The sequence below is a fragment of the Lucilia sericata genome, unplaced genomic scaffold (genome assembly GCF_015586225.1).
Source record: "Lucilia sericata isolate MDLA Ls3-8-SP2 unplaced genomic scaffold, ASM1558622v1 Contig001329F_arrow, whole genome shotgun sequence".
Classification (NCBI taxonomy): Eukaryota; Metazoa; Arthropoda; class Insecta; order Diptera; family Calliphoridae; genus Lucilia; species Lucilia sericata.
Window position 1 is genome coordinate 71,301 of NW_023995274.1, and position 26,200 is coordinate 97,500.

General features: G+C 33.6%; 2 protein-coding genes across 16 annotated transcripts in view; one reads left to right on the forward strand and one right to left on the reverse strand.

The window, feature by feature from the left end:
- Window positions 1-26,200, reverse strand: part of LOC119610972 (multidrug resistance-associated protein 1) — a 61,765-nt gene that overhangs the window by 16,131 nt on the left and 19,434 nt on the right. For 5 of the 14 annotated variants that reach the window (XM_037966398.1, XM_037966402.1, XM_037966407.1 and 2 more), the window contains exons 2-9: window positions 23,697-23,914; window positions 23,295-23,606; window positions 21,387-22,736; window positions 20,706-20,852; window positions 17,246-17,330; window positions 16,362-17,184; window positions 16,139-16,298; window positions 15,835-16,042 (exon numbers count right to left, since the gene is read on the reverse strand). In XM_037966398.1, the coding sequence (XP_037822326.1) occupies window positions 15,835-16,042; window positions 16,139-16,298; window positions 16,362-17,184; window positions 17,246-17,330; window positions 20,706-20,852; window positions 21,387-22,736; window positions 23,295-23,606; window positions 23,697-23,747 (3,136 nt within the window). In that variant the 5' untranslated portion in view covers window positions 23,748-23,914. Of the gene's footprint in view, window positions 1-136; window positions 358-3,983; window positions 4,205-12,253; window positions 12,475-13,058; window positions 13,280-14,860; window positions 15,082-15,834; window positions 16,043-16,138; window positions 16,299-16,361; window positions 17,185-17,245; window positions 17,331-20,705; window positions 20,853-21,386; window positions 22,737-23,294; window positions 23,607-23,696; window positions 23,915-26,200 lie in introns of all 14 variants that reach the window. The other 9 variants (XM_037966406.1, XM_037966405.1, XM_037966408.1 and 6 more) reach the window with 5 other exon arrangements.
- LOC119610973 (PIH1 domain-containing protein 1-like) overlaps window positions 24,274-26,200 on the forward strand; it is a 34,628-nt gene continuing 32,701 nt past the window's right edge. The window contains exons 1-2 of one of the 2 annotated variants that reach the window (XM_037966414.1): window positions 24,274-24,530; window positions 24,595-24,709. In XM_037966414.1, coding sequence (XP_037822342.1) covers window positions 24,462-24,530; window positions 24,595-24,709 — 184 coding nt within the window. In that variant the 5' untranslated portion in view covers window positions 24,274-24,461. The remainder of the gene's footprint in view (window positions 24,531-24,594; window positions 24,710-26,200) is intronic. The other variant, XM_037966413.1, reaches the window with a different exon arrangement.

Here is a 26,200-nt window from a genome sequence, read left to right on the forward strand (position 1 = left end):
AGATATAGTATGTAAGTATATGTGTATTTTTGAAATTAAACTGTTCAAAACAAATAAAAAAAAACTGAACTAAACTAAACTCAAAAAGAAAGTTTAAATCAAAATTTAGTTATTAACATGTTAAACAATTATTTACCTGAAATGCAGTCGATATAAACATGCGTATAGTCATGGGTATAACTAAATCAATGGTGTTTATATCATTTGAACAACGATCTAAAATGCGACCTTTCGGTGTGATGTCAAAAAATTCCGATGAACAATGCATTAAATGTGAATAGAGTTTAGTGAATATTTCTAATGAGGCATGAAGTGTGGCCATCCATAAACATAAGGAGGCACCAAAATTGCAAAGACCTGTGTGTAGTAAAAAAATGTTGTACATATTTTATAAAAGAGGAAAATGCAATAAAAGAGGCAAAGAAGTAGAGAAAAGAAATTATGAGGGAAAGAGAAAAAAGTGTTTAACACTATAAATATGAAGTGAATATAAAAATAACATTAAAAAGTTTTAAAAATAAATGTTAAATCAAAAGGATTAAAAATTACTGTGGAAAAAAATACAAACCAGTGTTGAAATTATACAAAATAAAGGAATTAAAACATTAAAATACCATAAAATAAATGTCAAAAAACTATCCAGTGTAGCCGGCAGTTCACCATCTATAATTTCCATATCACCACTAAAGTGATTAAGTAGACGGCCTATAGGTGTAATATCGAAGAAACGACACACCGAACCACGCATTATAATGTACAAGAAATCATTGTGGATCCTTTTGGCAGCCTCGAAGGTACCATAGTAAATAATGACTACGGCAAAATAGGCAAAAACACCTTTTTTTGGGGGGGGAAGAGGAATTATAATATACAATAAGGATATTTTGGGAAGAAAAAGAGGGAATAAAATAAAGGATTAATATTAAGTATTAATTAATAATATTAATATCAGGATAATGGGAAGTGAGGATAATGTCTGGTTACCAAACCTTATGGGAGATTTATAAATTAAAATGTTTATTTTAAAAATTTTTAATGGGAAAGTGGATTTTTTTAGGATGTTTTTTTTACCATAAAAGCATTATTTTTATATAAAATATTTGAAGTTTTAGAATAATGACTAGTTTCTTTATAACGTAAACTCTTGATTATAAGAGAGTATAACGTAATGAGTGTTAAGCTTAATATTAAGTCGCCTCACAACTAGAGTCGTATTGTCGTAGCAATTGTATACAACAATTATAATTTTATGAGTGCAGTCGATGTGAATTACCAAATGTAGTATGTTTTGAAAATAGTTAATATCGTGGTAATGAATATCTTCTTACTAAAATCTCAATATTTCGAATGTAAAGAAGGTGGAATTTCAAAAAAAAGAAATTAAATTCTTTTCTATGACTTTAATGTAACCATTTTACCAATAACTTATCGGAAATATGTCAATATATGTTATATATTATATAGTGGCATATTTTAAAATATATAAAATTATATAATTATAAGTTATATAATTTAAGTTTTAAGTAAGATTAAATTGAAGTTTTACTTCGGTTTTAGATTATCTTAAAGTGGCAATTTTTAAGCTGGTGATAGTTTTTTTTTAATGACATTATTTGCTGGCTTAAAACATAATAGTACAAACTAAAAATCTTAATTGCAAAATAAAAGCTTTATAAGAAATAAATCTATAAAAATATTATATAAATTAATGTGAATAAAAGGAGAGAAAATGCTGTTAAATATTTATTAAATACTGTGCATTGAAAGTAGAAAAGATTTGGATTCTTTCAAAGATTTTTTTTTAGTTCATGCAAAGTTTTATACTCTACTTATGGAATGTACGATCAATTTAAATATTAATAAATTAAACATTCCCTGGGCCATGTAAAATCATATAAATTAAATAAACCGCTACATGGTTACATGAGACACTCGCAATTTAGGGAAAACACTCTGAGGTCATTTGGCCCATTAAATAAAATGATCCCTTCCAAATTTAGGCGACCTGGTTCTCAAGGTACTTCCTACAAATATTATAAGATTTATTTCCGACACTTCATTGAGAAAGTCCAGAACATGAATTATCCCTGTACCAAGATATTTTAGTCTGCGATCTTGTAAAGCGGGGCAATCATATAGAAGCTATGAGTAGCTATACGATCTGACATGAGTTTAATCAAATTCCTATTAAGGGCCTACAGTATCAAGTGAAAGCATTCCTGAGCATTTTCAATAGTCTGCAAGTGGTAATATGTATTGGAACACCGGAGTTTTATTCCTTCTGTCGGCCATTCGTCCGGTAATTGCGGATTCGTTAGCAATCACCTTTCCCCAAATGCTCTGATTCCGTTGATGTTGAAAGAATTGATATATGGAAGATTATCCATGTACATATATACATCATTCATGCAAAGGATTTCATTCTCAGACTATTGGCTATAGGCAATCTGATGAAGACCAAGATACCAACTAATCGGTGAAATCAGGTCTGAATTAAAGAACAATTTTATCGGCATAAACTGTTTTCTCTAATGTGACAACTGTTTCAAGTTATGCGTTTTTGAAGGTATAGATCGATTGGAAAACTCTTTAACTCTTTGTCAGGATTGAGCGTTTGAAACACTATATAGGATTAACATCATATAGGATTAAAACAATCATCTTAATGATCCTTGTGATAAGAATATCATCACCGAAGTTGTTACTCGATTTATCTTAAATTTCTACGAACATGAAAACCTATTTTTTATTGATAATTTAGCGATCGTCATAAATAGTAGACCAATCATATGACATTTGCGTACTGATCGTTTTGAAGAGAATACAATGGTGTATGTACTTGATTTTTACTCGTTTTCATCATGAAAAGGAAGATCCACGAAGTTCTTTAACAAATTAGCTTGTTTCACCTTTAAGACCAAATTAGTTAAAATCGCTGGTTTCTGTGGAAGTTTATCTAGAAACTTGGAAAACAAAGGAGCTTCCGATACATTGCTTTTGTACTGAAATGCATAAACGGATGAGGTTTGAACTCAAATTAACGGCCAAATTCGTGTCGACATGTCAACTAAACAGTTACAAAACCATAAACATGGTCCATGATAGCTAACGATCAATAGCTCTCAAGAATATTTGAAAGAACAAGTCCTCGCAAACTATTTGGACAAATACGTGACTATGCCCAAAGAAGTAACAACGAACTGATCGAGCTATGTGAAGGAGAGGACATAGTTATATTTATAAATAATCAATGTCCCAAAAGTCAATGCAAATCTATGACATCAGAGGAACTAGACGCGAACAAGATGGAAAGACTGCCTAGAAGACGACGTGAGTAAAATGGGTATTCCAAACTGACAACAGAAAGCCGAAAATATAAGGGAATGGAGAAGAATATTTGATCAGACTAAAACTCATATTTGATCAGCAAAACTGACCACCACTACATGATCGTAACAAAAGTTAATAATGGAAAAGAAGTGGTATTAAAGCAAAAAATCGAAAATATATGAATATAAAAAGCAAATGAAATTCTATGATTTCTAAGTGCATTTCAATTTTAAATTAAATTATAAGATAAATTGAAACATATTCTTAAAGTTGAAATAGTTGTATAGAAAAACCATAAGATACCAAATTGCTTTAAGAAAATTATAATAAAGAAAATCAAGTAATGGTAAAACTTAAAAACTATTAAATGAATTGATTAATTAATTAATGAATTAAGTAAGGAAAAATGATAAAAATGTATGTTGTATATGTTGGAAAAGGAAAAAATTAATGTTGCAACAACTACAGTTTAAAATATATTTTCAGACACTTTAGCAATTGCAAACAATTTTTTAAAAAATAAAATTGTCCACAAAAATATAATTTATTAAAAGCGTCGTATTTCTCACTACTAGCAAATAATTTAATCATAAAAATCAATATTAAACAAAACTAATTTTTTTTTTTAATATGAAAAACAAAAACATTTTTACCGAAAAACATGTTGATAAAAATTGTTGAAAAACAGATGGTAATACTGTATCACAAGTATCGATATCTTTGGAGAAACGACTTATAATGCGGCCCTGTGGTGTTATATCGAATAGTTCCATTGGCCATTTGAATATCATTGCCAAGAGTTTAACAAAAACTTCCATGGAACTATGTAAACAACCCAGTGCCAAAAATAGGCCCGATAAATAACGTGCTATCACTAGATATGGAAAAAGGAAGTGGGAAATCGTTTTTTTGTACATATTTTTTGTTTGTTTTTTAATTTAGAAACTTAAAAAATTATTATTAAAAAATTAAGCTAAATTTATCAACTAAAGTAACTCAGTAAAAAAAATCCCAAACAAAAATTTTGAATAACTACATGCAAAACAAATAATTTTGTACATTTACTTAAAAAAAATATTAAACTCAAAGTTAGTAAAAGGACTTTAAAGGGTTAAAAATCATTTACAAGCCAAAAACAGTTTTTTTTTTCTTTTTATTTACACAAAACTCTACACGTATTCAAAAAAACGACTATGAAATAATACAAACAGAATCGAAAACCAAATGTACTATATATGTAAGAAAGAAAATAGTGATGTTAAACGATGTTAAGCAGGAGAATGCTAATTGCCCAACTCCACTCAGAGACCGCTATGGTTCATTGTGAATCCCTTCGATAAGAAGGTATAGGAGAAGTAAAAATAAAAAACTAGAAAGATGCTAGAAGAAAGTGGTCAGTAACAGATCAAGAAAGTTGTACGACAGAGGATCTGTTTTATTCCAACCAAAGAACGACATCCAGCAAAATAAGAAACTAGAAAGATGCTAGAAGAAAGTGGTCAGTAACAGATCAAGAAAGTTGTACGACAGAGGATCTGTTTTATTCCAACCAAAGAACGACATCCAGCAATATTACCCAATTCGTCGTCAAATCTGCTTCCTAGCCATTTCTCCCTGGTACCCTGTACTCTAGGACCATAGCAATTTCTTCAATCGTATAGCCTGCAGAAGTCCGGTATAGTCATATCACATTTGCTAAAAATGGCCCTAATAGAACAATGCCCCGTTAAAAGCCTTATAAAAGTCCTTAGACTGCACCTATCTGTGGTTGCCTTTGTATTAAGCTTTGGCTATAAGGCATTTGATTCACTGCCCCATGACTAATTAGTTTTGTCCCGGAATCTATCTGAGATCATTCTGTAATAGTGACAAATGGGTGGCTTGACCCTTCTGTCACTTCCATTAAGGTCAAGGTTCGAACCTTGCCTTGCAAATCCGTCCACTCGGGGGAGTTTTCCAGATTTTTCCTACCGAGCGCGTCCCCGGGTGGCGGATAGGGGGTGGTGATGGACCATCTGTCCTCTCCCAGCTTTAATTTCACTTAAGCTGAGGGAGGGCAGATTGTCCACCACCTGGGAATATTATATTCCCCGCGGACCAAAAAACTGGAAAAAAAAAAAAAAAAAAAAACAAATATGGAAAATAAAAATAAAAAGATAAAAGTTACGGTGCAGGGCCTAAATAACCCAGTACCGGCGGCAAGTGTTGATCTACTCGCGAGTCACGTGTCGTCGTCATCCTGCAATCGTGAGCAGAATACTACTACGGAGGTGGGTACCTTGGCCTCCGTGGCGGACAATGCGTCAAGTGTACAGCATGCCGCTGGCAAAAATATAGGGGTGAAAGAGAAGGATGTACTCGGAGAGAGCTCTAAGCTACCTCAGCCTTTAAATATAGGTGAGGGTTCCGACTCTGAATCCTCAGATGATAATAAAAATAATACCATTATAGCAAATCCCAAAAAGGATGAAGTAGAGCAAATGGTGAAAGAGGTGAGTGATAGCATAGCTAAACTACCTATTACTAAGAAAAGACTTTCTGGAGCACAGAGGAGGAAGTTGAAAAAGATGCTTCAGGAAATCATAGTTAGTCAATCCCACGACACTCCAAAGGAAAAATCGAACTCTCTCACAAGATCTGAGGCAAAAAGGATCAGGTCTCCCGAGGAGTTGACAACTGAGAATAAACCTAAGAAGAAAAAGAGCTCCCCGTCTTCTAATACACAGTCGAAGCCAAGCCATACTTCACTCAAAGGAATCTCAATTGAGAATCCTGCGAGTAAGGGTGACAACGCCAAGCCAGATATTCCGAAGACGAACACGTCGGCGAAATCAACCTCGAAGGTAAGGGAATCTCAAAAGAAGCCCCGAAAAACGAGGAAGGAGAAGCTAGACGGAGGAAAAGGAAAAGAGCCGCCATCTTACGCCACAGTTGCCAGAAGTAGGCACCGGGACGATCTCTGCTATGCAGTTTACGATGCCGGTAATCCGACAGGCAAAATTCCAATAGACCAACAGAGTAAAATAGAAGACCTGGTCAACAATAAGATAGTGGACCATGCAATCGCTTCGAAGGGCAAACAACCAATAGAGAGCGAGAGCTGCGAGTTCAGCATGGGCGTGATGTTGATGAGGTTGGCATCTCACCAATGTGTTAGCACCCTAAAGAACTTGGTGGAAAGTATCCCTCCTCCCTGGGACGGCGCTAGGCTGGGACTGGCAAAGAAGAGCGAGCTTCCGGTGCTCCTAAAGTCCACTGTCTACATAAAAGGATGGGGCAGTAAACTGGCTAATGAACGTATACTGGAAATTCTTGGAGGTCAAAATGCTGAGCTGGCCGTGGAAAAATGGGATGTCTTTTACAGGAAAGAAGAACCTGAGGGAACTTTATTTGTAATAGGTATCGACCAGAAATCCATGGCTAGTCTTGCCAAGAATAAAGGTAGAGCTTACTTCGCCTCTAAATCTGTCATATTCAAAATTGGGAAGGTGCCGATTGGAAGGGCTGTTACAACAAGCCTCGAAAAGGATACTAAAAAACCTAAGACCACAGCATCAGTATCCACTACTGATAACGTTGAGGAGTCAAATCCTAAAATCGAGGAATTTACCATTAACTCGCCAGAAGAAAGTGTAGTTGCCCTTTCCAAAATTGGGAAGGCGCCGATTGAAAGGGCTGTCAAAACCGGCCCCGACAAGGACACTAAAACACCTAAGACAGTACCCAAAGCATCATTAGCAAGTACTAGCAATGTTGAGGAGTCAAATCCTAAAAGCGAGGAGGAAATCACTCACCCGCCAGAAGACAGAACAGCAATGCTCTCCAGAATTGGGAATGTGTCTATTAAAAATATTGCTATTCCTATGCCTGATAAGGACACCGCAGTGCCATCAACAGTACTCACTGCATTAATAGCCACTTCAGGCTATCCGGAGGAGTCAAATCCAAAGAGCGAGGAGGTGACCACCAACTCGCTGGAAGACAGTTTAATGGATGACCATGATTGAGGTTATCCAAATAAACCTCCATCGGAGCGAGACAGCTACCAACGCTCTGATGGCTAAAATCAACACAGGTAAAATACATATAGCTTTAATCCAGGAACCTTGGACGATTCGCAACAAGGTTTCTGGATTAAATCACGTAAATTTCCAACTTTTCTACGCTGATACAGGATCTCGCCCGAGAACATGTATCTTATGTCACAAGAACTTATGTTTTCTCCTCTCAACAGGATTATCAACATCGGATGCAACGGTGCTGAAGCAAGGTCGTGGCAACATATTCCTTGCATCTATTTACCTGCCTTTCGATTCTCCGACACTACCACCAACGTCGGATCTGATGAAACTGGTTGAAGAGGCACAAAGGAAAAATAAGAAAATTGTAATAGGTTGTGATGCCAACTCGCATCATGTAGCTTGGGGTAGTACAAACACCAATCGCAGGGGACAAGCCCTCATGGATTTCTTTAATACTAAAGACTTGATAACATTGAACTTAGGTAATAAAGCTACCTTCGTCAATAGAATCAGAGAAGAAGTATTAGATATAACTATATGTTCAGAAGAGCTTATAAACGAAATTCAGGATTGGAGAGTTTCGGACGAGCACTCCTTTTCTGATCATCGGTACATAAGATTCAAAATACTAAGGCCACCACCAAAGCCGATAAAGTTTCGGAATAAGTCTAAAACTAATTGGACAATGTTCGGGACCTTACTAAAGAACCGTTTAGGTCAGGACACTTTTCAATGTCGAAATAAAGAGGATATAGATGCCAAAGTGGAAACGTTCACAAGTGCCCTGGTTGAATCGTTCGAGGACAGCTGCCCTCTGCGAGAGCGGAGATCTGCCCAGGAAAAACCCTGGGTAACTGGGGAGATCCGGAACCTTGGGAAGACTCTTCGCAAACTATTTAACCGGGCACGGCGTAAAAAGACCGCAGTATACTGGGATGAGTATCGTAATAAACTTGGTGAATATAAGAAAATCGTTCGAAAAGCCAAACGAGACTCCTGGAAACTTTTCTGTGAACAGGTAGATAGCGTAAATGACGTATCGAAGATAAAAAAATTCCTATCCAAAACTCATGTCCAACCGGAATCTATGATCGATGACACGGGCAGGAGGCTTGAGGATATGGAGGAGACAATGAAACTCCTAATGGATTCTCATTTCCCACCCGGTATATCGAATAACATAGATGAACCGATATTGGAGGAAGGGGAGGGTAACACGGAAATAGTAATTACAACTGACATGGTGAAAGGGGCAATCAAGAGCTTTGCTCCCTATAAAGCTGCAGGGCCGGATGGAATTTTCCCGGCACTTTTGCAGATGGAGGCGGGACTGGTTTCCGTACATCTGTCACAGATATTCACGGCATGCTTAAAATTGGCATATACCCCAGTTAAATGGCAGGATGCAAGGGTAATATTTATACCCAAACCAGGGAAACCTAGCTATGCGACACCTAAGTCCTATCGACCGATAAGTCTTACGTCCTTCCTACTTAAAACCTTGGAACGGATAGTCGATAGCATGGTTAAAAGCAGCATACCATACAATGACCTTAAATATAAGCAGCATGCTTATGTAAAGGGACGATCGGTGGAAACCGCTTTAAATGAAGTTGTCCACTACATAGGTGAATCTTTCGATAGCAAACTGTATACACTGGCAGTATACATTGACATCGAAGGCGCTTTCAATAACGTGCACACTGATACCCTTATCCAATCCCTAGACCAGTTTTATGTTGACCGGGTGCTCCGTAACTGGATCAACTACATGCTAAGGAACAGATGGATAAGCTGCGAGATGTACGATATAACTATCAGGAAAAAGGTATTTCGCGGTATACCACAGGGTGGCATTTTGTCACCTTTACTCTGGGTCACCACGATTAATAGCCTCCTAAGGACCCTAACCGAGAAAGGACTTAGACCTGTCTGCTATGCAGACGATGTCGTAATACTTTTAAAGGGAAAGGATCCAAATTACTTGTGTAGAAGAGCTGAGGAGGCTCTGAATACGGCCTTGAGCTGGGCTCAACCGAGAGGCCTCAATGTAAACCCGGCGAAGACGGAAATCTGTCTTTTCACAAGAAAGACAAAAATTTCTACATATACTGAACCTTGCTTCTTGGGCAAGAAGATACCGGTGACAGACAAAGTTAAGTACTTAGGTGTAATACTTGACCGGAAATTAAAATGGAGACACCACATAGAGGATAGGATCAACAAGGCACATCGGTGCTGGGCGATATGTAGGAGAACCATGGGCATGAAATGGGGTCTTAGTCCTACTATGACAAATTGGCTTTATAAAAGTGTAATTAGACCAATTCTAGCTTATGCTTCAATAATCTGGTGGACTGCTTTGGACAAAAAGTGTAATATCAAACTACTACAGGGAGTTCAGCGTACATGCTGCTTGGGTATAAGTGGTGCCATGTGTACTACTTCAACCAAGGCTCTGGAAACGTTGCTAGATATTCCACCCATTGAAACATATATAAGATATGAGGCGGCGCTTACAGCCGAACGGCTCTTTACTTTAGGCGAACTGGCCAAAAACGGTTATAGGACACGTCATCAATGTATACTGGACACATTGGAAGGTTATACACATTCATCGGACGTGCCTGATCGCATACCAGACACTGAATATGTCGGAAACTTTGAAACGCTAATCCCAGATAGAATGTCTTGGTCAAGCGGAACATTAGAGCAAATACCAGTAGGAATCCGTTGCTACACGGATGGCTCTAAATTAGGGGACAAAGTGGGTCTGGGGTTCTATATTGAAGACCCAGAAACAGAAATATACCACCGTTTACCTAATCATAACACAAGCTTCCAGGCAGAAGTACGAGCAATAACGGAATGTGTAAATTGGATTAGAAGAAATATGGCGCCCACAGGGCTTAATATATTTACCGACAGCCAGAAGGCAATTTGTGCGATATCAGGTGATAGAATTAAATCTAAGACCGTATTGGATTGTAAGAAAGCTTTAACTGAATACTCTCCCAGAGGTAAGGTTCACATCATATGGGTACCAGGCCACTCGGGAGTAATCGGCAACGAAAGGGCGAATGTAATAGCTTTAAAGGGAAGGGAGCTCGATGTAGTTAACCTGACAAACGCAAAACCATTCGACGCAACAAAAGCTGAATTGAAAATATGGATGAGAGAATCCCATAAGGCCTCTTGGAATAATGAAACGGTGGGTAGAACCACAAAGATTCTATGGGGTGACCCTGATGAGAGCAAGACGAGAAATCTTCTCAAAATGAGCAAGTCTGAGGTTAGTATGATGGTACGTATTCTCAGTGGACACACAGGATTACGAGCACATCTTTACAAAATTGGACGTGCGAATTCAGACGAATGTAGAGCATGTGGAGAGGACAGTGAAACTCTGGAGCACTTTCTTTGCCATTGTCAGGCATTCGTCGAAGTTAGATCCAAGTATCTTGGAAGTGATGTTATTCCGGAAATAACATTCTTAACCAACACCGATTGGAAGATTCTTAGGAATTACGTCCAGGAAACTGAGTTTCTGAACATTCAGTAAACAATTTTTTTTTTTTTTTTTTTTTTTTTTTTTTTTTTTCTTGAATTGGAGCGCACAACAGGCCCGATAGTGGCCTAGGTGTATTTCTTCGGATTTGATGTAGTATACATCCTCCTATCAACCTAACCTAACCTAACCTATTGCCCTGTACATTGCACTGTCCTAGAACCCAACACAGCCTCATTATATCAAGAGCATTACTACATTGCACTTGTGCCTGCACCGTATTACATCGACAGCTTGACTATCGACATAAACTATAACTAAAGACCCCAGAACTATATGCTCACGTATCAATCCCGTCGCTTTGCAGTTTGATAAGATCTCTTGGAAAACAAACCATTCGTTAAGGAGGTTTAAAGATCTTTTTATGTCCATGTCAACGATGTGGACACCTGTACCAGGGTCCATCTTGGATCCATCGTTAAATACTACACACTCCTCAAACAGTTTGTCGAATATACATCATTCTTCCCTATTCGGAAGCTCTTAGTCAGTGTTGCACCGAAATCTAAAGTCGTAATCCTAAGATCTGAAATTCTACTGGGAATATTATACTGATCAAATAGACAAATTTCGTAGCAGAACACCTTTGAACTTCGTTAAGTATCTTTACATGTACGTTCTCAAGACCTTTCATCAGACAATGCAACCATAAGTGAGAATAGGTCTGACAACTGATGTGTAAATCCAGTTTAACATATCGGACCGCATACACCATTTCTACCCTTTAGTTAGGGAACTGAACCTAGTAGACATTCATGCCTAAATAGTAGAGCACGAAGGAGCAGTACGGACTGACTGGAATATGAAAGATATTACGTGATTACTAAGACCCTATTATGGGGAAAATAGCGCCATTCAGAAGCTGAAGTAATTGAATCTGCTCTTTGACAAGCACCTCGATCTCTCAGTGATATCGAAAAGTAAGCATTAGACCCAATTAAACATTCTCCTTAGAAAACTTGACTAAAGTTTAGCAAGTTTACCTTAAAATCTCAATTTAACATCACTATTTTCTAGACATTCATTATAACGAACAGGGCCAATTAACAATTTTACACAATTATAAATCAAATAACTGTAGAAATCGCAGTAAATATTAGTACATACTTATGTATTAAAAACTTATTGTAAAATGTATATAAAATGATAACGAAACGAAAATTTGGCGAATAAAAAATATTCATAAAATTAGCAAATATTAGTTTTAAAGCATACAAATGCCAAGTTAAATTTCAAATTAAACTAAAAACCAAAAATTAAGTTTTTAAAGTTTGAGGTTAAAAATGATAAATGATATATTAAATATTTGATATGTGTGTATGTTTTTAATTACCGCAAAAGCTTGACTAATGACAACACGCCAATTCATGGGTAGAATTGTATCAACTGTATCGATATCTTTTGAAAAACGATTAACAATTCTACCCAAAGGTGTGGTATCAAATAATTCCATCGGCCAGTGCATGATATTGTCTAATAATGTCTCATGTAAGATTTGGGCGCATTTTATACAACCGATGGCCAAAGACAACGAAAATACAAAATGTACTAAAACTATAAAAAAAAGGAAAAGAAGAGCAACAAATGTTTGGTTGTTTGTGTTTTTTAGATGTAAGACGAAATTGTTAAGAGTAAAAACTAATAGTAGATAGATTTTAAATAAAAGTTTAAATTTTATCTGTTTTTAATACAGTTTTTAGAAAAGTGTTAATAAAGAGTGCTTTTATTTAGAAAGTGTTAAAAAAGGTGCTTTTATTTGTAATAGTTTAAAATTTTTTTGAAAAGTTTCGTATTTGTTTCGAAATTTCTTAATGTGTCATAATTACACGTTATTTTCTTTTAATTTAGACATTTGTACAGTTAAAGACATTTAATAGTTGTAAAGAGACAGTATAGAAAATGTTTAGATAGCAAGTGCAATTATAGGAATATAGTCGATTTTTAGCAGTTTCCTTATTTGACCAGGTAATAGACTAGTCTATTGATTACTTTATTTCCTATTCTATCTTCTATTGTCTAGTTTAATTCCTATTCTATTGACTAGTCCATTAACATTTGGTATTAACTTTGGGAATTGGAAATGATAAATGATATATTAAATATTTTATATAAGTGTTTGTGTGTTTTTTTTAAATTACCGCAAAAGTTTGACTAATGACAACGCGCCAATTCATTGGTAAAGTTATATCAACTGTATCGATATCTTTTGAAAAACGATTAACAATTCTACCCAATGGTGTGGTATCAAATAATTCCATTGGCCAATGCATGATACTGTTTAACAATGTCTCATGTAAGATTTGGGAACATTTTATACAACCGATGGCCAAAGTCAACATAAAGAGAAAAGTTATTAGAACTATATAAAAAGAAAAAAAAAAGCAACAAATGTTTGGATGTTTGTTTGTTAGATTAAAAAGCTAATAATTAATAGAAAGTGTAAATTTTGACTGTTTTTAGTACAGTTTTAATTTAAAAAGTGTTAAAAAATAGTGCTTTTATAAGAAATAGTTTCAAAAGTGTTTGAAAAGTTGTGTATTTTTCGAAATTTTGACAGAATTTGATTTGGAAATACGTATAAAGACATTTAGTTGATAGTTTTAAAGAGATAGTATAGAAAAGTTTTAGATTGTAAGAGCATTTATATATAATATAGTAGATTATTGGCTGTTTTCTTATTGTTGTTGGCCCTAAATAATTTCGCTTTTTAGTGCTTGCATGAGAACTAATGTTTAAAATTTTGTATCAGAAGAAAAAAATAACATTTTGGATACAAATCTATAGACAGTCTATGAATTAGTCTACTGTATGGACTAATCTATTGATCATTATATTGACTAGTTTATGAACTTGACTAAATTATTGACCAGTCTATGGACTATTCTATTGACTATTGTATGTACTAGCCTATGGATTAGTCTTCCACTTGTCTATGAGCTAGTGTACTAGTCTATTAACTCTTATATAATAGACTTGTTTATTTACTAATCTATAGATTTGTCTATTAACTAGTTTATGAACTAGTCTATGGAATAGTCTATTGGCTAGTGTTGACTAGTGTATGAACTAGTCTATTGATTAGGCTATGGACTAGTCTATGTACTACTCTATGAACTAGTTGATTGACTAGTCTATGGACCTGTATATGGACCAGTCTATTGACTAGTCTATGATATTGTCTATGACATAGGTTATGGACTAGTTTATGAACTAGTCTATGGACTAATCTATTGGCTAGTCAATGGACTAGTCTATGGACCAGTCTAATGACTAGTCTATAAACTTGTCTATGACCTAGTTTATTGACTAGTCTATGACCTAATCCATGGATTAGTCTATGACGCAATTCATGGATTAGTCTTTGAACTACTCTATTGGGTAGTCTTTTAACTGGTATATTGACTAGTTTTTTAGCTAATCTATTATCTAGTATATGGACTAGTCTATTGACTAGTATATGAACTAATCTATTAACTAGTCAATGGACTAATCTTTTAACTAGTCTATGGAATGGTATATTGACTAGTCTCTTAACTAGTCTTTGCACTAGTTTATTGGCTAGTCTATTAACAAGACTATTGACTGGTCTATGAACTAGTCTATGGACTAGGCTACTGACTATTCTATAGATTAGTCTATTGTTTAGGAATAGGAATTAGTCTATTTACTGTCTAGTCGGTTGACAAATCTATGGATTATTCTATTAACTACACTACAGACCATTGACTAGTCCATGAAGCAGTCTATTGACTTGTATAGGTCTAATCTAGATTAGTATAAATTAGACTATTGACTAGTTTTCACTAGTCCATTGACTTGTCTATTAGACTGCCTGTTAGCTTCTCTTCTGATACAAAATTTCTATAAGAAATTTTGAATGAAATTTTATGTTCGAAATTGTAAATGAATTGTGAATTAAAATTAGCAAAAAAAAAATTACCGAATAAGCTTGAGTTATAACAACACGTATATTTAAGGGCAAAACATTGTCAACTGTATCAATATCTTTTGAGAAACGATTGACAATTCTACCCAACGGTGTAGTATCGAATAATTCCATGGGCCAACGGAAAACATAGTGTAGCATAATAAAGTGCATATCCCTAGAGCAATAAACGCAACCCAATCCAATGGCTAGTGTTGCAAAGAAACTGGTTGCAACTAAATAGCGTGTTAGAAATAAATGTTATTACTTTTTTTTTTGAAACTATTAAAATAAGGGATACTAAAGAGCGGGGTGGTAGTAGCAAATAAGCGGGAAGGAAATGAAAGTTTTTTTTTAAATGTCGAAAGAAGAAGAAATAATAGTTAAATACGTTTTAAGTTATAAGGCTGGGGTTTATCAGTGTTTTTGAAAGTAGCAATTTTGTTTTTACTTTAACGTCAATGAAGTAAATTATTTATTAATTCCAATTGTGGGGGTCATGCAAAAACGTATTGTAACCTTTATGAAACAATAAACGCAACCCAATCCAATAGCTAAGAATTATGGGATATTTGTTATAAAAAGCAGTAAATGTTAGTAGGATTAGGATTTAGAACAGCAAAAGCAGGGGAAATACACATAAACTTATTACCTACAGCTAGCAAACACAAAATAAAAGCAAATTCTTAATTTACAAGAAAATAAAAAGCCAACTTAAAATAATTACAAATAAACATTATACAAAATTATTATAAAACTTAATATAACTAAATAAAACAAGCTACTAACCAAAAACATAAACAATTGCCAAAAACCATACATTCCATTTAAAGCAAATTTAAACTTAAAATTAAATTTTCATAACCAAAAACCATAACAAAACGAAACGTGACATTGAAAAAAAGTCCCTTAAACCAAAAACATTTATGAGACGATTTACAAATATTACAATTTTTTAGATTTTCAATTGGTTAACAAAACAAACTTACCTTGGCCAAAACCAAAGGCACCATAAACACCCAAATACATGTCTCTTAGGCCGGTATCATTGCTCACAAGTTTGTCGTTGGACCATTTGGTCAACCATAGATTTGAACCGATTTGGAATGCTTGGAATACAAAGTTCAAAATTAAAGTAGCCATAGAAAGGAAAATGCCCACACTTTTAATGTAATGTTTGTAAACGGCAAATTCAACCTGGAATGATAAAACAGGACATTAACAATAAAATAAATTAAAAATAATTTAAAAACGTTTTCAAAGTTCTTAGATTCTGTATCATTGTCTACTTACACCACCAGTACGTGACTTTTCAGTTTCTATAAGTTTGCCTTCTTCTTCAATTTGTAATTTCGTTTTGGATGTGGCTGAAATCATAGATGTCTGCGAATCTTGTCTATCAATGCGGCGGCGTCTTAAACTACTTCTGCCACTTTCAAAGGAACGTACAGAACTGAAATTGAAAATATTTTTATATAGTAGTGATTATATAACACGAAACTCGCTTAAAACTTACACAGAATCTGATAAACTTTCAGTTCTAGCCAATTTAATAACTTTCTCAAATTTGCCTTTAAGTTCATCCGATTGTAGAGTGCCCTCCAATTGTTGTTTAATAACATCCAAGTCTTCAACTTCTTCATTACCCTCCTGGATATGTTGCAAAAGGAAATCGGAGAAATCACCCTTTTTATTTAGCAATTCCTGATAAGTGCCATATTCACTAATTTCACCCATTTTCATGACATAAATATTATCGGTCTGTGGCAGGAAGGTAATACCATGAGTAACTAAAATTCTAGTCTTCTTAGCTAATAAACCCTTGGGTCCCACAACTTCTTCGAAAATATGTTTGCCCACATGAGAATCGACGGCACTAAGAGGATCATCCAAAAAGTAAAGATCAGCATCACTGTACACAGCACGAGCCAAGGAAATACGTTGTTTTTGACCACCTGATAAATTAATACCCTTTTCACCAATTTCAGTTTTATCGCCAGCCGACAGCATATCAATATCAGCTCTTAAGGCACAGGCATCAATGACACGATTATAACGCTTGCGATCGTATTCCTTGCCAAACAAAATATTTTCTCTCAAAGTGGCATTCTGAATCCAAGCCTGTTGTGGCACATATGCTATAGAGCCTACAGTATTAACACTACCCGATATTTTTTCCATTTCACCCAAGAAAGCTTGTATCACCGAAGATTTACCCGAACCTACTGTACCCACAATGGCGCACAAAGTATTCTTTTTAACTTCAATATTAATATTCTTCAAGGTAACATCATCATCGCCCCAGGAGAATGAACCATTAACAATGGACAAGGGATTGGCTGAAAACATAAAAAATGGATTATTACCTAGTAGACTTTAAAAGTACTATAAAATACTAACGTTTTTTGGGATCATGTTGTACATTATTGGGATCTAACTCTTCACTGTTCATGAATTTGTTAATACGTTGCACCGAAACTTGAGTCTATTGGGGAAATTTTGTGTTGTAATGGAAAAAGGTTTGAGATTAGTTTTCAATTATTAGCCGTATATTACACATATAACATTAATAAGCAGGCAGTTATAATAAATAAAAAGCATAAGCAAAAGTTTTACTTTTGTTAATAAATTTAATAAAGTAAAACTTTACGGTTAGTATATGGGATTTAAAATGGAAGGGAATAAATGGGTGTACATTTTGGTATGGGAAATTTGTAAAGAATTTTAGTTGAATGTCTTAAAAATTCAATGGGAAAGGTGCTTAGGAAAGTTTTTAATAAATGAAAGCTGTTGTCATATTTAAAACAGTTTTTGTTGTTTTTATATGGAACTGTTTAAACAATTAGTAAAAGCTGGTTTGGATTTAAATGTTTGGACTGTTTTTTTTTTCAATAATGAATTATTAAATATTTTCTTTTACTCTTTATAGAAAAACTTAATGAAAGTATGAATCTGAACAAAGAGTTGAAACAATAATGGACTTGTTTATAAACTCTGAGTAAGATTAGAAATAAAAATCTATTAGAGTGATCTCGAAACTAATTATGGAAATATGAGAAAAGAAAATGTTTTCTGCGCCATTATCGAACATTAGTTTAATAATTTCCATCTATTATATGTAGATTCTGGAACTAAGATTAGTCGAATAATTCTGGCCATTACGGTTGTTGTTTAATAACATCTTAGACTTCAACTTCTTCGTTACTCTCTGGTATACATGTAGCAAAAGGAAATTGAAGAAATCGCATCTTTTAATTAACAATTCCTTATAGGAACAATTTGTGGCAGGCATTAGCAGGTACTTAGATAATTTTTCACTACTTTTTGATATCGAAGAATACCGCGGTACCCCCTCAATATTCATGGTACATTTTCTAACTTACAAGTTTTTGATGATAATTTAGTTTATAATCTAGTCTCTAGTATATTCTATAGTCTAGTCTATACTCTAATCTACAGTCTAAACTCAAGTCTATAGTCTAGTCTTCAGTTTTTAGTCTAGTTTTTAGTGCAGTCTTTAGTCTAGACTCTAGTCTAGTTTTTAGTCTAGTCTTTATTCTAGTCTTTAATCTAGTATTTAGTCTAGTATTTAGTCCAGTATTTAGTCTAGTCTTTAATCTAGTCTTTAGTCTAGTCTTTAGTCGAGTCTTTAGTCTAATCTTTAGTCTAGTCTTTAGTCTAGTCTTTAGTCGAGTCTTTAGTCTAGTCTTTAATCTAGTCTTTAGTCTAGTTTTAGTCTAGTTTTAGTCTAGCTTTACTCTAGTCCTTAGACTAGTCTATAGTCTAGTCTATAGTCTAGTTTATAGTATAGTCTATAGTCTAGTCTATAGTCTAGTCTATAGTCTAGTCTTTAGTCTAGTCTTTAGTCTAGTCTTTAGTCTAGTCTTTTTTCTAGTCTTTAGTCAAGTATTTAGTCTAGTCTTTAGTCTTGTCTTTAGTCTAGTCTTTAGTCTAGTATTAAGTCTAGTATTTAGTCCTGTATTTAGTCCAGTATTTAGTCCAGTCTTGACTCTAGTCTTTAGTCTAGTCTTTAGTCTAGTCTTTAGTCTAGTCTTTAGTCTAGTCTTTAGTCTAGTCTTTAGTCTAGTCTTTAGTCTAGTCTTTAGTCTAGTCTTTAGTCTAGTCTTTAATCTAGTCTTTAGTCTAGTTTTAGTCTAATTTCAGTATAGTCTTTAGTCTAGTTTTTAGTCTAGCCTTTAGTCTAGTCTTTAGTCTAGTCTATAGTCTAGTCTATAGTCTAGTTTATAGTATAGTCTATAGCCTAGTCTATAGTCTAGTCTATAGTCTAGTCTATTCTAGTCTATAGTCTAGTCTATAGTCTAGTCTATAGTCTAGTCTATAGTCTAGTCTATAGTCTAGTCTATAGTCTGTCTAGTCTATAGTCTAGTCTATAGTCTAGTCTATAGTCTAGTCTATAGTCTATAGTCTAGTCTATAGTCTAGTCTAGTCTAGTCTATAGTCTAGTCTATAGTCTAGTCTATAGTCTAGTCTATAGTCTAGTCTATAGTCTAGTCTATAGTCTAGTCTATAGTCTAGTCTATAGTCTAGTCTATAGTCTAGTCTATAGTCTAGTCTATAGTCTAGTCTATAGTCTAGTCTATAGTCTAGTCTATAGTCTAGTCTATAGTCTAGTCTATAGTCTAGTCTATAGTCTAGTCTATAGTCTAGTCTATAGTCTATTGTAGTCTATAATCTAGTCTATAGTCTAGTCTAGTATATAGTCTAGTCTATAGTCTAGTCTATAGTCTAGTCTATAGTCTAGTCTATAGTCTAGTCTATAGTCTAGTCTATAGTCTAGTCTATAGTCTAGTCTATAGTCTAGTCTATAGTCTATAGTCTATTCTAGTCTATAATCTAGTCTATAGTCTAGTCTAGTATATAGTATAGTCTATAGTCTAGTCTATAGTCTATAGTCTAGTCTATTCTAGTCTATAATCTAGTCTATAGTCTAGTCTATAGTCTAGTCTATAGTCTAGTCTATAGTCTAGTCTATAGTCTAGACTATAGTCTATAGTCTAGTCTATAGTCTAGTCTATAGTCTAGTCTATAGTCTAGTCTATAGTCTAGTCTATAGTCTAGTCTATAGTCTAGTCTATAGTCTAGTCTATAGTCTAGTCTAGTCTATAGTCTAGTCTAGTCTATAGTCTAGTCTATAGTCTAGTCTATAGTCTAGTCTATAGTCTAGTCTATAGTCTAGTCTATAGTCTAGTCTATAGTCTAGTCTATAGTCTAGTCTAGTCTAGTCTATAGTCTAGTCTATAGTCTAGTCTATAGTCTAGTCTATAGCCTCGTCTATAGTCTAGTCTATAGTTTAGTCTATAGTCTAGTCTATAGTTTAGTCTATAGTCTAGTCTATTTGTCAACATTATGTTGTATTCTCTGACTGGAAGGACATTCCTTTCATCATGTAGGAGGTGCCCGGAGGTTATTCGCATAAAGCCCGTAAGTCTTTAGGCCACGACACACATTACAAGTAATTACAATTATCCTGTCTGTTAGAAAATTTATTTGTTGGTCGTGTAGGGGACGTGTACTATAAGGGAATTTTTAAAAGGGTTATAGGATTTGTTAAGGATAAACATTAAAACAATAACTTACAAGACATTATAAAGAAATAACACATTTCAATATACAAAATAACGAGACAAAACATAAACATTTACACAGATTTAAAAAAACAGTATTTTTAGAAAAAAGTTTCTAAATCATTGCATAATTTTGTAAATTATTTTTACAAAATAAGAAAAGCAATGAAACAAAACTTAATTCATTATCAAAAAATACTCTTTCCAAAATCTTCTAATACTAAAACATAAAAACAAACACGTATAAAACTTCTAAAGTTGAAAACAGAACTTACTTGAACCATATTTGATATCAACATGGGTAACATAGTTAATGGAAAGCGTAAAATATTAAATAATGATAATGATACGAATGTTTTAGTTGCATCGAGTACATTATTTTCATCAATTAATACATAAGTGGCAAATGTGACCAATGAGACCTGTAATAAAATTTGTCAAATGTAATGTAATAATGACCATTTAAATCGTTTAAAAATTTAAAAAAGCTAAAAGATTTGAATGTTTGTTAAATGCCATAAAGAATTGAAAGTAAACCATAGATGCCAAAAACGTAGATGTTGTTGAATTGTTGACGTTTGCAGAAAGAAATCCTTTTAAGTGAAGTGAAACAAAGTAAACTTTGTTTAAATGAATATGTTGTTGGTTATTATTTCCATTATATCCTTAAGCAATTTATACCTCAGCTATGTCCACCATTAACATGGGTATCGTTATCATTGGCAATTTAATGGCATCGAACAGAGTGAGACCTACAAAAACTTTAGAAGCAGTCAAATGGTTTTCATCGCTGGACAATACATAAGTGGCGAAGGTAACTAAGGAAACCTTAAGGGGGAAAATTTTGTTTTTATTATGTAGAAATTAAAACAATTTTATAGTTGATATCCGCCTCCAGTTTGGTAACCTGTGAAAGAAATTATGCAAAACAAAGACATAAAATGTTAAGAACTTACCAAGAATGGAGCACAAGACCATAAAAATGATGTACTGGCATTTAAGTAGGCTGTGGATTTTAAGGTGGCAATTTCTTTTTCACGAATTTCCAAAACTTGCTTTTCAAAACTGGGCTCCCAGGCGTATAATTTTAGAACCTTAATACCGCTCAAAACTTCATTCATCAACTTAACACGTTCATCCTTGTACTTCATTTGTCTAATTTGATAGGTTTTAATGCGATTGGCAATGACACCATTGACGGGAATTAAAATAATCATCACAGCAAGACCGGCCAATACAGAGGGACCCAACAACTGCCACAAGAAGAACAAAGCCAAACCAATTTGTAAAGGTGCCGACCATAACATATTCAAGTAGGTGGTTAAATCCATAAAACGTTGAGCATCCACAGCCATTAAGTTGACAATTTCACCAACAGTTGACTCTTTACGGGTGGCATTTGAAATGACTAAAGCCTTACGATAAATGGCATTAATCAAAGCGGTACGAATACGTAAACCTACAGTGAACATGCGATGGAAATATTGACCCAAAATAATAGTTTGGGTGGCAGCCAATACGAAAAGTAAAACAGCATAGAAAATACCCTTCCATTCGGCTTGTTTAGTGGCGCCATCTTCTTCGGCGGAGTCTTCAACAAAACCAATAATCAAACGCAATACTTGTGGCTGGGCAAATGTCAAGATATCGGTAAATAATTTCATCATAGAGCCGAATAGGAACACACCGCCAAATGATCTAACTATAGGTGGCATAATCGAAACGGTTCCCTTCTTCTTACCCGTCTTGGGGCCATGAGGATTTTCAAACGTTACCTTGTCTTTGCTAAACTGTACTTTAGGTTGATTGGGCTCTGTTTTAAAATATTTACGCACATTTTTATTCCAATAGTAAGCGAAAATGGGCATAACTTCTTTGCAACTATCCTGAGGATTGAGATCCCACAGATCTTTCTCTTCCAAAGGATTGCGATAGCCACGCCAGGCCATGCCATCAAACCATTGATACGTAATGCGTGACAAGAAACTGGCCGAAACTTCTGGAATTTCATTATCCGAACGTTCGTATTTGGTGAGACGTGGTTTGGCATCGGCGAAACAATTGAGGACCAACATGCCACAGCAGAAGGCAAAGTATATCATAAAGCTGACATATTGATATTCCTCCCATGAAAAGTCAGCATTAGGATCAGCTTCAATAGCGTCGGCACGAAGTTTTTCACCTCTTACCTCGGTGCGACAACGTGCTATCGATAGAATGGTTAAGAAGAACCAAAATAAAAATTGACAGCCAGATGTTTGGATGCCATATTTGCGATTTAGAGGAATGAATATTAAAATGAGTATCTGAAAGATAAAAATAAGAATTATGATTTCAGGAAAATTAAAATACATAAATTCGAACTTATGCATGTTTGAAAAATGTTTAAAGCAATTTTAATTATTAATTATTATGATAAGATTTTTTTATATGTACCGAAATTTTTAAATATTTTTAATGTAATTTCTGAATATGTGTACAATTCTTAAGATATGTTCGAAAGCCCTAAAAAATTATGTTAGAAAAATTTGTCAAAATAATCGCAAAAGATATTTTAAACTATATATGAATAAATGCACATTACACAAAAATAGTAAACTAAATTTAATCTAATCTAAAAGTTTATTATCATAAATGTTTGATTTTAATAAAACAAGTAACAATTAATATATTTTTACTGAACTTTCTGTTCTGTTCAAACTAGAATTCTTGTCAATTCTATTGTATCTGTTTTAGGAAGACACTCTTTCAATTATCTGCCTGCCCACTCACATTGTAACACACAATTTCCGCATAATCACATACATATAGAAATTATTCTCAAAAGTTAAATAAAACGTAAAACAAATAAATAAAATACTTACAAATGTTGCAAATTTAATCACTGGCGTCCATATATGAACGGGATAGATAAGATCTGCCGTATCATTGTCTGCTTTATAGACCATAGCCATAATAAAATCGACAGCAGTTAGCACCAACAAAGACAAGGTCAGCAGTAGTTTACTTATATTTAGTTTATTCCATGGTATATTCTTATCTAAACTGGCCTTCAGATAGTAAAAATCAAATATACTAAATAACCAAAGGAAGGCACATGGTGCCCATACTAATACAGTCTGCTCGAAGCAAGGGGTAAAATCCGGATCTTCTGTATTCCATGTTTCTGCTGAATCCTAAAATATACAAGAAAATTGATTATAAAACAAAATTTCATTCATGACCAAACGTAGCAAAGGTTACGCATAAAATTTACAACTACTTACCCAGAATTTGGAACCACAAAACTCATCCATAGGATGAGAATTGTTGGCCATGGTGTCGTTTTTTCTTTAATTATCGACCAAACCTGTTGTGTGTAAAATTGTGTCTATTTTACTGCTGCCAATATTAATGGGTTTGATTGAATTTATATTGTTTATTTGTTCAGTAAAACAGCACCCGCGCCCGGTCCTAGTCTTACTATAGCAACAACGTGTAAAATCTACGGTGAATAATAATAAAGAAAAAAAACAAAATTAAAAAAAATAACAAAAAAATAATAAACAGCTGAGCAGACACCTATGACGAACAATAACGAAAATAACGGCGGCAAAAAATGGTTTTTAACCAACAGCTAGCTAAAATAACTTTTCTATTTAAAATTAACAACATTTAATAATTTCTATACCAAAAATTGATTTATATTAAAAAATATGAATATTTAACAATTTAATATAGATTTATTCAGCTGAAGTTAATATCTTTATTGAAAAATCTCATAGAAATTTAATTATTAACACAGGGTGTGTCATAAGCTTATTAGTTTTATTCATTAGTAGAAGTCAGGCAACTCTATTTTTGTCTATCTCCCTCTCTATTTTCTGTTAAATTTTCGTTTTTCTAGCAGTTTCTTATTATTCTTTTTGACATTCGTTTCTTGTGTTGTATTCTCGTTGTGCGGAAAGATTTTTTTGCAAGTGAATTTCGTGTGTAAAATATTTACAAATAAATTAATAAAAAACAGTTTTTGCTTAAATAGTTTTAAAAAAATGAGTTCACGTCGCAATTATCTAGATGCTGATAACAGCATTATGGAAAGAAATTTAAGATTTGTTAAGGTAATTTGCGTTTTACTTAATGACGCCACATGATTGGTTACTGATGTTTTTTTTTCATTTATAGAATGATTTGGAGGAAAATCTTAATCAATATTTTGGCGGTTCGTCTAGTCGTAGTGGCAATTCTACTACGGTAACAGCTCCACCACGCGACTATAATGTTGTACAACCTAAACCCGGTAAGTGGAACTATTAAAATGTAGGCTGGAAAAATTTGTTTGCATTGTTATTTTTAATTTTGCCTCATATTGGAGGCTTTAGAAAATAAGTGATGCCAGATTTGTTTGTGGCAAATTGAATCCACATGATATTTTTAAGGAAACTCAGAATTTTAGTATGTAACATAAATTGAGTTATTGCGAAATGATTTTCAGGTCCGGAAGTGATAGGCTTCAAATATTTTGATATAGAATAAGAAATATCTCAATTACTAATTATTCAATTTGTTCGATGTGGGTATCAATTGAATTGGTATTTGAAAAATGTCAATAATGTATCGATACAATAGTACTACTTTATATTACATCAAATGAGCTGAAATAGAGCTCCTGAGTTCACATGCGATTTTCAGAGGGAATTCGAATTTGAGACAGATTTTTTAGACTAATGTGATATACATATTTATCGAAAACTTTTCTGTGGAAAACTCATCGAGAAATTTTCTATAAAAGTTTTTATCGAAAACTTTTTTATAGAAAACATTTATCGTGAATTGTTCTAGAGAATAGAACAATTGTTTAAGAAAACTTTAATCATGAACTTTTCTTTAGAAAACTTTCATCGAGAACTTTTCTATAGAATACCTACTTTCGTTGAGATCGTTTTTATAGAATCGAGAACTTTTCTATAGAATACCTATTTTCATCTAGAACTTTTCTATAGAAAACTTTCATCAAGGAATTTTCTAAAGAAAACTTGAATCGAGAACTTTTCCATAGAAATCTTATTTCTATAACTTTTCTTTGGAAAGCATTCATAGAGAACTTTTTTAAAAAAAACTATAATTGAGCACTTTTCTAAAGAAATCTGAAGTTCGGTAACCGATTGGCATAGTTTAATTGTTGCATCTTACTATTGTATAGGATTTATTGTCTACAGAAACCAGTTTCAATTAAGATTTTTTTAACGATTACAGTTCTACTCTTAAGCATGATTGTTATTTTTTAAATTTAAAACAAAAATTTTAAATTGACGCTTCTATATGGCAGTTTTTTAGAATCAACTTATCATTAATAGTACTTCTTATTCAAAAACCATTAAAATTTTCTCCTATGATATAAAATGTTAAAAAATAATGTTCAAATTGAGGTTGAAACTGAAATACACAACAAGTATTATAATTCTGATGGTTTATTAACCAATAATTAATACAATAAGAAATTAACGTTTTTTTTCAAAGATCAAACTGGTATTTAAAAAATACATACACACTAGGTTTAAAAAAAATATGTGTAGTTACGATATAAAAGAATTTCTGAATAACAACAATTCATCTTAAAAATATTTAAAAAAAGACTATAGAAATTATGATGAAATAATATAGACCCTTAGCTAGAGCCTTATAGATATTAACATATATATATAGACATTAAGGCGAAAGTTATCTTTATTTCTAACAAAAAAAATAAATCTTTCAAATATAAAAAATTCAAGAATCTTGTTGGTTATAC